Here is a 13,651-nt window from a genome sequence, read left to right on the forward strand (position 1 = left end):
CTTTGTTTTTAGTGATTTAACTTATACAAAAATCCCATAGTTAGTAAGACACCTGGAACTTAACGTCTCTACCTAAGATAGAAGTTCTCCTTCAAATACCAATTGCAATTAGCAGTTCTCACTACATGCATAATTTGAAGGTTATGCTAACAGTAATCAGAATCTGCAAACATTTATGCTAAATACACAATAGCACTGAGTACATGCACCAAGTGCAGTGGCTGGCAGCTTGCCACAGGGATTAATGCCTCCAGATAAATGATTGTTTTACCTCAAACCATCAACAAAAGATTACGTTATTGCAATGGTGCAATTAATAATCTACCACTTGATTATTTGTTACAATGATATCTTCATGGATCAGGTTGAAAAATCGAGGGAACTTGAAATGTTTGGTTGTGGGGGTTTTTTTTCCATTGGCTATTCAATAGGAGAGACAATGAATAGTGTGTTAATAACCCACTTGGTATTCTCTGATGTGGCCTTCTGTTTATGGTGTATGAGAGTTATGTTTGCTTTGTATGAATGATGTCTTGAGCTCAGGACAAAGTTGGAAACCTTATAAAAATTGAAAAATTTTAAAAAGAGCATTTGATGTTGTCAACTTTTGAAATTTGAACACAGAACTGATTTTCTATTGATAAAGAAATGAAGTGCCATAGGAGTCCAGAATCTGTCTCTAAGAACTGAGACCCCTAAGAGAAATGGTATCTCCGGTAACTCAACTATTTTAAGTCTAGTTACTGTAAAACTGCCACTGCAGACCATAGCCTGCAGGCACTCAAGTTTAGAGCCTACAGTGTTTCTAGTGATCAGAATTTCAGATGTGTTTAGCTAACAACCAAGATAAGAGTAAGACATGTGGCGGTGTAAGACAATAAGCATAACCCCTCCCCTCTTAAAATGAGATTGGCATTATTTAGTGAACTGCATTTTTACATAATCTCCCAGGCTCTATTGGAAATTGTCACCATTGATAATGTTTTTTTTAGTTATTTCCCTAATGTCACTTTTCTGCCTGGCATTGCTGAGTTTCTAGTATGAGCCCATGTGAGCTATTCAATAGATTGCAATCTTTCTGGCATTAATACTTGCCAAAAGAATTAGACTATAGCATGTACTAGTTTTCAAATGAGATTATAAAGGGAGTGCTACAACAGTTCCTTATCTGTTAGTGGTGAAGCAAAGTTTATTAGAAGGGATCACAACATGACACAAACACATGTAATTATTCTAATTAATACACAATCAGCTACAGGGTCTTCAGTTGAAACATCATTATAATCTTGAATCATCTCACACCTTTGCAGCATGGAAGTTTCATTACAATTTAGAAGGTGCTGTCACATAATGGTTTTGCTCAAGAAGTAGCTGGTTGGAAACAGAGAGTTCTTTTGTACTTAAACTAATGCTACAAACTGAATGCAGAAAGTTACCGTGGCCTGATTGCAGGAACAGTCAAAAAAGAATTTGTCAACCTTCGTCCTAACCTAGGAAGTTGTGCTGGTGCATCCTCCCTCTTCACCCCCTCAGCCCCTTTCCAGGCTGCAGTGTGATCTGAGAAAATGCTTGTTAGGCCTCATCCTTGAAAACATCACCTGGGCTCAGCTCTTTCTGAGCTTATCAAAAAACACTGTCTGCTCTCAGGAACTCCTAACAAGTTTCTGTTTTTCTCCTGACCAGCCTTGGAAAAGATTTCTCTGGCCTGAATGGCATAACACTCCTATTCTCACGCTTTTAAAGAAAGTGCTGACCCAAACTGTAGCCAGGATGAAACATTGTTATGACTAAAGCCCACTCTCTTGTGACCCTATAAACAGTAGTCCAAAATGGGGCCCTTTGAGCTCTCCTGGACCACAGTGGGCCTGTGACCAGCATCTCCCTCTGAGTGGGACGCCTCTCAGAGCCAGCAAACCCTGAGGTTTGCTATACCTGGAGGATCACTGAACCACGGCGTCTCCTGGGCTGATATCCTCTCCTCAAGGCCCGATCCTTCGCCTGTTGGGAGATGCAAAAGCATCCGAAGTGAGTATTTTCACTGACCTATGAGGGAAATTTTTCCACAGGTACCTTATCTTGCACTGACTCTTTCTGCCTGCGTGCATACCCTCCGTGCATATGCTATAGCAAATCTGGAAGTTAGGTTAAGTTATAGTTATAATTTAGGCTAAGTGCTGTTAAGTGTTATTTCTCTGTTAGGTTGTTAAGGTTTACACTGTCTTTACACACAGACACACACATACACCTAGGTAGTTACAATTAATTCCTGTTTTGATTGCCTGGATTTTGTTTGGTTTCGTTGTTGCTTGCTTTCCCCTTGTTGTGCCTTAGTTGCCCTTTGTAAGTAGAATGAAATTTGCCAAGGAATTTGTTGTGCTTTGTAGTTTAACAATAAATCTGACTTTTGCTCATACCTTTGCTGGTCATTCTTTGAGCGATCTCAAGCAGAAGTGGCCAAACAATTTGAGGAGTGTGAGACTAGAACATGGACTGTCAAAAGAGAAAACAGGTCCAAAACTTACATAAGGTCTTCAATGAAATGGTTCCTGAGACTCTTAATTGATCAATTCATTGAACATTGCCTCTCTGAGAACTGGACCATGGAAAATCCATCTGACTCACCAGTGATTAAGTTTTTGGTTTAAGAAACATACACAGATTAATGAGGTGTGCCTGATAATGGCATGTGGTTATTCAGGGTGTGAACAACCTCTAGGGTCTCTCGAAACAGGTGGCTTCAGGCTTAGTCTCCTGTGAAAAAGCAGAAAAAAAATCTTTATTGAAGAAGCACAGTGCAGATGAGAGGGCATATACAGGGAGAAGCAAAATGTTATTAAAGTACAATAGCTGTACAATGCTACATACAGTATTACACTAGCTATGAAGAATATTAACATCAAGTATTATAAATATTGACATCGAATGGTCAATGATATTAATTTTTTCCAGATACATAATCTTAGAAATAGTCAAAAAAAGGACTTTATAATTGGATGCAACGTTCTACTTTCTTCCTATGGAGAAGAAAGGTATAAATGCTTTGACGTTGGCTATTTTTCAACTTTTGTTAAGCACTGGGCAAAATATTACCTGTATAAAGAGTTGTATGTACTGTGCAATATCATCTGGTCCCACGGCAGAGCAGGAACGGCGCTCTGTGCTGACACAGGTACACAGCGCATTAGTGCCCGATCTGCTCAGCATACAAAAGCTGAGGTGCCGTCATGCTCGGCGAGCAAACGCAGATCAGGCTGAAATCACCCCTGACCCCGGGAGCTCGTCACCCGTGACACGGTGGGGCTCAGCCGCGTCCCGGCGCGCTCGGCAGCGGGCACAGGGCGGCCCAGCCCCGATGGCCGGGCAGAACGGATTTCCTGAGGGTGCCGGACCCCACCGCGGGGTCCGACCGCATCCCGGCCCCGGGCTCCGCGCCTGGCTTTCCCCACCTGTGGGGATTTTGCCTCGCGCCCTGGTGGCTGGAATGGGAAAGGGCTGAGCCCGAGGCGGCCGCCGGGACGGTTCGCTCGGGGAGAGGAAAATTCCAGCCGAGAGGAGCGGCCCTGCCCCCGCTGGCCGCTGACAGCCCGCGGCCGGGGCCGAGCGGAGTCCCCACTCCGGCCGCAGCTGGAGGGACAGCCGGGTGTGTGGGGGCGGGAGGAGGCGCTGGAACGGGAACAGGGAGTCTCTGTGTCTCCGCGCGTGCCGGAGCGGGGAAGGTTCCGCCTTTCAAGTTTCTCGCCGCCAAGTTCGGTTTTGGGTTGGTTTTTGTTTTTTTTTTTCTTCTGTGTTTTTTTCCCCTCCGCCCAAGGTGTGGTTCCGGGAGCGGCAGGAGCCTGGCGCAGCCCGTGACCACGGCCGCCACCCCGAGCAGACGCCTAGTGTCCCCGCTGCAAACAGCGGCCAATGCCCGGGCTCGGGGGTAAGGCGGCGCCAGGGGCTACGGAGCAGAGCCGCCCTCCTCAGCCCGCCCCGAGCAGGTGAGGCGGGGAGCCGAGGTTGTGCGGGCGGGTCCCCGGCTTGCGCCCGCCCTGCGCTCCCTTGGCCGCCGGCATGGACGGCGGCGCTCGGCCGGCGGCCGCCCTGCCACCCTCCGGGTAAGCACAGCTGAGGGCGCGGGCGGGAGCGCGGCCGCCCCCGGCTCCAGAGGGACAGCCGGCGGTAGCCCGGCCGTGCCGGGCCGTGCGCAGGGCTGAGTGGGGTGAGGTGAGGTGAGAGCGAGGGGGCAGCTCGGGTCGGGGAGGCCGGTGCCGTGCGCGTCCGGCTGTGAGGTGCGGCGCTTGGGAGGCAACCAGCGGCGAGAGGCGGCTCCCCAGCGCTGGGGGCGGGGGTGCTGCCCGTGCCCCTTCCCGGGGCTCCCGCGGCGGGGCCGAGGCGGAAGCCCCAGGCGGGACCCGGGCAGATGGAGCGGCGTTAAACGGCAGCGGGGGCGCCGCGCCTCGAGGGCACCTCGGCCGCTCCCCGCGGTGGGGCTGCGCCGCCAGCCCGTCGGGCCGCCGGAGCCCTCCTTGGCGGTGCCCGACCGAGCAGCGGCTGCAGCGCCAGCCCCGCGCCGCGGGCATTCCCGCAGGGACGAGCCGCGACCCGCCCGCCGGCACCGCCGTCCCGGTGCCTCTGCCAGGCTGTGGCGCTGCCGGCGCGGGACCTGCTGGGTGCACGGCACTGCCGGGATCGGCGCCTCTGGGAAATCCCTGCAGGTCGACGCTTGCCAGTCGGAGCATCCTCAGGTGTGCGGAGCCAACTTGCAGCTCTCTGGGTGAGAGTGGTGGCGGTGTGGGAGGACTGTGCCCTCCTCGGTGCTCTGGGAAGTGCCGATGCTGGGGAAAAGAAAATAAACAAGCAGCATCTGTTGGCAGTTGTAAAAGGGCTGGCTTGTTTCTTTTTACATGTTAGGGCCCTCTGTTTTAATTTTGCTTGTAGTATGTCAGAAAATACAACTTTATAGAACATGTTTTTTAAATCTTAAATAAAACTACCTCAGTTATAGATCAGTAGGAGGAGGATTTTTCCTTAACTAGTCAGGTACGTTTCAAGAAAATTAATTCACTCAGTGATTTCAGTAGGAAAGAGAGAGTGAATAAAAATACTGGCAAGACTGCTGAAGTTATCTGTAAATAGAATGGACAGAATACATGGTGGGTGTTATTTTTTAACGTGAACATTTTCGTGAAGCTTCCATGCTGTTTACAAAAATGGATTACTTGGATTTCTGACCAAGTGCCTACAGTGTAAACAGGTGCAGATGATGGCAATTTACTGTAGTATTTGCAGCAATAATCAAATCAGTTTGAAGTCATGGCTGTATGGAAGACTCAAAAAGGGAGGGGTATTTATTCACTTAAGGCCTTGTCACCATTCCACATTTATATGTAACCATTAAGAAATGAATTTTATATTGTTAATCAATGTAGAAGGTATAATTAACTTATAGATAATTACTGCATTTTTGAGACTCCGGGTACATAAGCACGTTTGGAAGGACTGGGTGTAGGATAATAGTGCTTTATTCCAAGTTAGAAAGTGGCAAAAGCAGTATGTCTTGAATGTCTTCAGTTTTACTTGTGAACAGGAATTTAAAAACAAGCAAAAATACACAATTAAAACTTTGGCTGTTCTGACAGTTCCTCTAGGCCCGTTGCCGGCCATAAAGTTGTTTCGTGTAGTGAATTTTGGCTGCTGCTTGATGTCTAAATTCCCTTTATGTGTCTTCAAGCATCTGTTAGCATCCATTTCTCAGTTTTGAGAAACATGTAGCTAACAATAGTGCTCATTGCATTAGCTCTGCAGAGAGATTTTCAGGCCCTTTATCAGCTGTTCACATATCATTTAGTACTTAGAAAATCAAGTTGCCATGACTTTCTTGCTGCAGAAGTTCTTTATTGACTGTCTTAACTATTTCCTTAAGATGGTATCATTTGCTCACCAAGTCGCTGGATTTGAGGAAAAAAATGTGGATATACCAGAAAAAAAGACAACTCCCGGTTTTACTGAAACTGGTCCACAGATACATTTTTGAATGGTATGCAGTTACTGTGGTTCCCTCTCCCTATGTGAGAGATAGGAAAATTTGTGCAATCTGGGAGGAATTTCAGTTGAAATAGCATTTTTCTTTAAATGTATTACCAAATGATGTAATATACTGCATTAACTTCTTGTTAACTTGTCTAGCCAGGTTGAAAGTATTGTTAATCTGCAGCTGAAAACTGTTTACCAGCCAATGTGTTCTTAAATTACTGCTTGAAGTTCTGTGGAGTAATTGCTGGTAACTTAACAGCTGAGAAAGTTTGTTTATGCTAACTGCTAAGAAGGTAGTGTTTTGTGAATTTTCAAGCACTGGTGTTTGTTAAGGCTTGGAACCCCTGTATAATTTAATCACTCCTGGCTCTTTAATACAGAATTTTGTTATCAGATCTATGGAGACAAGCTTTGGGAAACGATCCTGTCTCTTTTTTTTTTTTTTTTTTTTTTGCATGCAGGATTATGCTTTCCTATTGAAAAATTGTTTATTAAAATTGGTTGTGGATAACAATATTTGTCTGAATTTGGTGAGAAACATGCCCATATTGTTCTCTCTGTACATTCAAGGTAAATAAGGAAAGATTTTTTTAAAAATGGCCTCTGCTGGATTTTTTTGTCGTTGTTGTTTATAATATGGTGAATAGAGAGTGTGCCCAGCAACTGGCTGGAATATTTTGGAATATGATGAATAGGAGGTGTGCCCAGTAACTGGCTGGCCATGACACATAGTTTCTTCCCCTAGCAGGAGAAACTTGGCTGGACCTACTTTGAAGGTGGTTTTATAGCTCATCTATCTTAGCCTGAATCTGAGCAGCACTCATGGCAGTGAGCTCCTGCCAGGCCAGTTGACAGAGTCTGCTCCTGTTCATCACAGAGCTGAATTTGCTTTATGAAGTGATAGGAAAATGTGTGATTTAATACTTACAAATAAAAAAAGAAGTGGCTGTGGTTGGTATTCTACCTTTTGAACACAATTTTCCTGCTGTTGCTGGGCAGCAATCCTGTACTCTGGAGCAGATACTTTTTTACATTACAAGTAGATGCCAGTAGTTGACACAGGATTTTACCATGAAGAACTGTATTATGGCTTAATGTGCCATTAGAATATTGGAGCAAATGTGGATTTCGGTAGATGTAATATTGATATCTTTTGAAATACTAGAATTCATGTTGAGATCCACCTTTAATTCAATTGTAGTGTTTCTGAGAATATTGCATTATTTAATTTGTTCCCTTAAATCATATTTAAAACTATGTGCTTGCATACAAAATATCAGCTTTTGACCTGCTTTACCCAAGCAAACCCCCTTTGTTTTTGTTATTTTCATTGTGTGTCTAACAAAAACATGCTTAGGAGATAGAGGTGGTTGTGTGGGGAAAGGGGCAGGGCCAAACACCTTTGATTACCTTAGTGCCAGAAACACTTCTCTGTGTGTCTTCAGGCTCCCATTCACTGTTGCTTGGCCTAGTGGATGTATTTGAAAAATTTAAGGAGAGCAGGAGAGAAGTGTTTTTCACATGATTCCCAGGGCTGTCTCAGGAAGTGAGAGATGTTTTCAGAAAACCCAAGAAATTTACCTTTTCACTTGCATGTAACTGAGTTTTTATCAAATCATTTCAATCACATTACGGGTCTCTGGAGATATCAGCTGTGGCGCAGTGTTGGCAAATGTCTGGTGTCAGGCTTGGAATACTGATTTGAGCTCTCTTCCTTCTCTTTCAAGTGTTCGGTTGAGTCAGCTCACAACATAGCCACAGGTTTGTTCAAGTATAAATGAAAGTCCTTCCTGTTGCAGAGTGTGGGAAGGGACAGCAAGTAGCTTCAAACAAGCATTCTATGCCCAAGCCACAGCAGCAGAGTGGGGGTGGGGACTTGGGTATGCATCTGAATTTGCTCAATTTGGTGAAATTTAAGTAAGGGTGAAACTACATTTTTCTTTTGCAATGAATTAGCTGTTGCCATTGCTCTGTATATTGTATGCACATGTTTATCAGTAAGTGCAAGACCTTTTTTGCTTGTGCTACTAAGTGGTAGTAGCACTGTCTAGGATCAGAGGTTAGGCCATTATGGGTCTAACAAGTAGTCCTTTCTTAGATGTGCTTCATTTCTTAGACCGAGGACTTCAAGGTAGTACTTACATGTTCTTCTCACCCCGATGACACTGATGAAGAACAAGTAAATGAGCAATGCCAAAATGGAAAGAATTTTTAGAATTTGGGACTGTAGAGCTTGCTGGATGTTTGAGGCAGGTAGTTAGCTCCTTTGTGGATGGATGCCCATCAGGAGCCACTTGAATGCTAATCATTCCAGGGGCCAATTTGCCAGCTGAGTTCCAAATGTACACGTAACTCTTCTTGGGATGATTATGTTGTTCTTCTTAATGTATCTGCCTTAAGCAAGGCAACCTCAAATAGTGGAACGACACTGGTGCTGTTACCTGAATGTTGTATTTAAAAGCTGTTTACTCAAACTTTGTCAAGTCTGAAGTCATAGCTGGGTGCCTATGGAATAGTTACTGGTAATGTTCCCTGCTGGAGTGTGTTGCTGTGGGAATGAGATCAAAAAAACATTAGGGGGTGGCATGTGGATACTAGGGTGAAAAAATGTGTAGGAGGGTAATACACAAATAGAGATCAGCAGAGTTATTTCCAAGCTTTGTCCAAGTGTGTTGGTATCCTGTGAAAAAGAAAAGTGGGAGCAAGATAGTGAGGTATCAAAAGCATTTGAGGGGAAAAAGTGCTTGAGACTGGAAGCTGGGTTTTGGTGTTATCTTAGGATAGGTTCTTTTCTTTTGACTGTTACTGGATCTTTTTTTTTAATGTACTTTAAGTGAGATAACAGTGTTTATGTAAACCTGAAGATCACTATTTGTTTTGAGTAGACACATCTGTGTTGGGTGGAAGAAGAAAAGAGTCTGTTGTAGGAGACCAAAACCCTAGATTCCAGAGGAAACTGAAGGTCTCTACGGAACTCCTGTCATCTGACAGATATAGTAATTCACTAGGAATATTCAAGTCACGAACAAAAAAATGCCAGATCACTCCTGTAATCTGGCAACATTTAAATAGGTCTCCCTCCAAAAAGTGCAGTGCTGTTTCTGACAATCTTGACTGTAGCTTGGAAAAAAATTTCTCAGCATGCTGGTTTTTCTAGCCTGACTGCTGTTCCGAGCTGCCACTGTTGTAGTTTTATGCGTACTGTGGAACAGCAGATGCCAGATTATCCAGCCAGCCCTTGGAGCTGTAACAAGGTTAGAATGCTCAACTAAATATTTATTCTTTTTTTGTAGAAATTGACAAGTCAGTATAATGAGTTGCTGTGTTAATGTAGTGGATACAAGGAATACCAGGTGTTCTCTTTTATGGCTGCTTGCAAGTTAAACCAGATCTGATTGTGTACTTTCTTTTCTTTTCACCTGGCTCTCACTTTCTTCCCCAGCAGCTGCCCTGGTACTCTAACTTAAGTTCACATAGCTGCCTGGAGTTTGAGAAAGTTGCTCTTCGCTGTGAGTATCACTGTGTACAGCTCTAGCACTCAGAGCTGATGTCAGGGCATTAGAGAATGACAAGAAGCCAAGATGTTGGCTCCTGGATTCCTGTAGAGTTCTGTGGCTGTGCCCAGCCTTAGCACAATGAAGGGGAAACTCTGACTGTGCAGTGTGCAACAGTGGAGGACTCAAGGGGGGCTCAGAACCACCCCTGCTGTTCTGAGCTGTAGCAACCAATTAAAAGCTTGACACTTCACCTGAATTCTCTCCTGAGTTAAGGTCCCACAATTAAACATGCAGCTCTTTATGAAGTAAATTTAAACACTTACTAACTGGAGTTCCAGTAGATGTGTTCTGAGTTAAAATCTTCATGGGATAGACAGGTGGATAAAACTGCATTTTTTTCATGGCTTAAGAAATGGTTTTTTTTTTAATGCAGAAATGGAATACCATGGGAATTTTTGTAGAATTCAAGGTTCCTGGATTTGTTTTTATTTGCTAGGAGGTTATCCAGTTCAGAAGGAGCATGTGCTTTGTTTGGCTGTTGTAAATGATTAGAGTGCCATAGGTGGTTAAAGGATGAGTCCCTAATCTATCTATGAAATGTTTCCCTTGGGAACTTGTATTAATGTCAACTCTGCTGCTTGTGTATGGTTATCAGGATTACTATTCTCAGTTAAAGAAAATAGAGCATGTGAATATTTTTAGCTGTGCTTAATCTTTCTTCTGTGAGAAAGCACTGGTTTTGTTGCAAGCTTTAGCTCTACAGAGGTTCTCATTGAAGAAATAGTACAGCTTGGAAGCTTTCTTAGCTGTGTTTTAAAAATACTTTCTGCACGTTTATTTGATTTTCATTTCTCTGCTGGAAATAGAGCTACTTGGTTTGGAATCTTATTTAATAATAGACAAACAAACCTCTCTTTCCCAAACAATGCAAACAGTTGCTCTGTTAAATAAGAAATGTTGTGAGCTTTTATTTTCCTCCAACAGAAAGAGTCAAAAAACCTCCAGCAAGGAGAACACCATCCTATCTCAAAAGAACATCATTAGAAATAATGCATGTTTTTCTTTGAAATCAAATCAATTTTCACTCTAATATTCCTGAGTTATTGATATATTGATTTAACAATCTTTTTTTTTTTAATGGGCCTTGGTTTTCTGTTGAGAATTATTTTTCCCTTTTGATATTTTACCTTGCTTTAATGCCAAACCTTCAGATGGATTTTCTTCCAAAGACTGAAGCTCTTCTATACACGGGGCTTGACAGGTAACTTTTAAATGTTTTGTAGTGGGAAGAGCATAAGCATTTTCAGCTCTCCCCTTAGTACAGACTTCCCATTGACAAAGTTTTCTGGAGGAACTGCTTCTTCTATTCTTTTCACAAAATGAATTGCAAATTTTTTTTTTCATTCAGTTTGACTGTTCCATGTTTTGTTTGGGTTTTTTGTCCCTCTGTGTCCCCTCCCTGGTGTTCCCCATCCCCCATTTGATGTGCTGGGATCTTTGCTGAATTAAGTGAGTTAAATAAGAATGTTCAAGGAAATAGGACCATCAGTAGGGTAGCAATGGAAGCTTTGTGTTTCTATTGCCCTGAAACCTTTTATGTGTACATATTAAAGTAATTTGAAGGGCATTAGGGAAGAATATGGTGTGTTGAGTTTGGTTTGTGGCTTTTTTGTCATTCACTAGTTTGCCATTTGTTTAAGTATCATTGTATTGCTCTTGACTTTTGTAAAACCTACATCAGTCCTTTTGTACTGTCAAACTAGGCTGACAAAACAACTGGGCATAATATTGCAGGTATAGGATAATCTACTGGGCTGGCTACTGTTTAACTGTTCTTGTGACAGCAATGTTGAAAGCACTTTTTATGAGGAATAATGCTTTGTCTCTGATCTAGTAAAAAAAAAAGGAGCCAAAATATCTGTTAGTAACAAAGTTGAAAAAACAAATGTTTACAACATGTCATGCTGGGTTGTAACCCTTTGAGGCAAAGATGAAGTATTTCTTTCCTTACTAGCAGCTATGGACTTAAACATTCTTTCTCATTAAAAATTAATATTGTGCAGAATCAGAAATGTAACCATTCTGGCTTTGAGAACATAGAAATTATTTGCATGGATGGATGGTTTTTTTACTTCTTTAGTTAGTAAGACAAACAAGGTGTGTGTTAGTTGATGACAACAGTGTAATAGGTGGAATTTCCAGAGGTGGAATTTCTGATGACTTTCAGGCATCTTTGTAAAATCAGAAATTCAACCTATGCAAAAAAATTGGGCTTTAATTTTTAAATTTTTTTTAAAAAAAATTTTAAATTCAGAATCTTTAACTCCACATAGATCAGGTACCATTATATGTTGAAAGTTGTTCCTAGGTTCCCAACTTTAATTTCTGAAGAGTTACTGCTTTTTCCGTTTACCCTCCCAAGTCTCCAGACACAAACCCTTCTGTATCCTCTGCTGGTCTCTGATTCATGGTCTCTTACTTCCACTTGCCTGCAATTTTGATCCTCTCCTTCCACCCACATTACAAATCAGCCTCACTAATTCCATCCTTGGCACCCTCCTTAAGCTATATTTACTTCATTCAGTTTTTAAAGTACTCACTGCTTGGAGAAAGTTTCTTTTTGCTGAATCTTCAATAAGATTGTAATTCTACAGCTACTAGTAAAGAAAGATGTACTTAATTTTTGCTTGAAGGGGTAAGAACCCAGCAAGTTGAGTGGATCTTTTAGGATTCTGGCTTTGTGCATTCTTTTAAATCTTCAGATTTAAAAGGAGCTTGATCTTTCCATATGTTTGTTGTTTTGTTGGAGTTTTTTTTCTTTTTTTCCCCCTGCTCCCATTCTGCCTTTATCTAATTCCTCTTCCCCGACTTCACTCTGAAAATATAAATTCTTCTTTTTGTAAATGTGCTTTTGTGTTTAAATATTGTGTATTCTGTTTTACCTAGCTCAGTGCATCTTATTCCCTTGTACTTACATGGGCATGGAGAATATTTTCACTACACTGTTGAAGGGGAGAAGGGTTTCCCAGGCCCTTTTATGTGGCACTTTAAAGTGAAGTCATTGACTGTCTTTGCAGTTTCTGATCTCATCTGCTTGCTTATCTATGGTTGAGTAATGCCTTGGACATTGCAGGACTTGAAGCTGAGGTCTTAAGGCAGGCAGTGATAGCTAGAGACATAAAGTAGGATGGTTTTTTTTCTTTATTCAAGTAAGTTAAGAGTTTACCTATGACTTTGTTGGGCCAGTAGTAGTAATTTTATTCATGTATTATATGCTGTCCTTTCTCAGAATTTGATACATGTATCTATAATTTCACATCTGCATGATAGGTTATCAGGACATTTGTTGTAGAAATGGATGGGTCAGATGTGTCTTTACTCCTTCAGCTTCTTAATGCTTCTCTCTTGTTTCCTGGTGGTTGATTGGGGTTTTTTTGGGAGTAGGGAGAGGGCTCTGGTTTTCTGCCGGGTGATATGTGCAGGGATCAGAGGATTTTGGAATCTAGATAATTTTTGTGGTTTATTTTGATGGTTCTTTTGCAGTGCAGGGCACAAAATCCCCCCTTGCAGGTGTTCTTGAGATATTCTCAATACATCATGCAATGCTTCTTCACTTTCATAGAAAAGCAAGGTGAAAATGTAGAAGATGAGGAAAACCAAAGCATTTTATAAGCACTTCTTCAGAGCTGGTTGTCAATAGTGAGGGTATAAAAGAGAATCTGAAGAGGCTTATTTTGGAAAAGTAATAAGGATCTGACATCACTGTCTGAACTGTTGGAATCTGTCTTATTTCTAAGCATCTTTCTTTGGCTGTTCTCATATTTCCACTGCCCAAACATTCTTACAAACTTTCCAGTCTTCCTCCCAAAATACACTGCTGTAATGCATCTTTATCCATAAATCTTAAGTTAATAAAGGAGGAGAGAAACGCAATGAATTGTAAATGTTAAATTTACAATTAAACCTTGAAAGTATATAATGATTTATTTTAGAAAAAAAAATGGGGATTTGGTACTATGATCGTTTTAGAAATACTCAAATCAATCAGTTCTTTTTTTTTTTTTTTCTGATGATGTTCTTTAAGATACTGCTTATAGACGCCTATTGTTAGGTTTTCTTCCTGCTTTTTCTTACCCCAACAT

At 42.2% G+C, this 13,651-nt stretch overlaps 1 protein-coding gene and 1 long non-coding RNA gene across 5 annotated transcripts in view; one reads left to right on the forward strand and one right to left on the reverse strand.

Annotated features, from left to right (window-relative positions):
• Positions 1-1,916: 1,916 nt before the first annotated feature.
• On the reverse strand, positions 1,917-3,642 carry LOC125328533. Its single transcript, XR_007204752.1, has 4 exons — positions 3,091-3,642; positions 2,623-2,751; positions 2,415-2,490; positions 1,917-1,998 (listed from the first exon to the last, which is right to left on the reverse strand). It is a non-coding gene; the product is annotated as an uncharacterized LOC125328533 (long non-coding RNA).
• Positions 3,643-3,807: 165 nt separating this feature from the next.
• Positions 3,808-13,651, forward strand: part of COBLL1 (cordon-bleu WH2 repeat protein like 1) — an 81,339-nt gene continuing 71,495 nt past the window's right edge. The window contains exon 1 of one of the 4 annotated variants that reach the window (XM_048309391.1): positions 3,808-3,977. In XM_048309391.1, the coding sequence (XP_048165348.1) occupies positions 3,904-3,977 (74 nt within the window). In that variant the 5' untranslated portion in view covers positions 3,808-3,903. Of the gene's footprint in view, positions 3,978-4,005; positions 4,095-9,502; positions 9,522-13,651 lie in introns of those variants that run through there. The other 3 variants (XM_048309394.1, XM_048309396.1, XM_048309401.1) reach the window with 3 other exon arrangements.

This window comes from Corvus hawaiiensis, chromosome 7 (assembly GCF_020740725.1).
Source record: "Corvus hawaiiensis isolate bCorHaw1 chromosome 7, bCorHaw1.pri.cur, whole genome shotgun sequence".
Taxonomy (NCBI): Eukaryota; Metazoa; Chordata; class Aves; order Passeriformes; family Corvidae; genus Corvus; species Corvus hawaiiensis.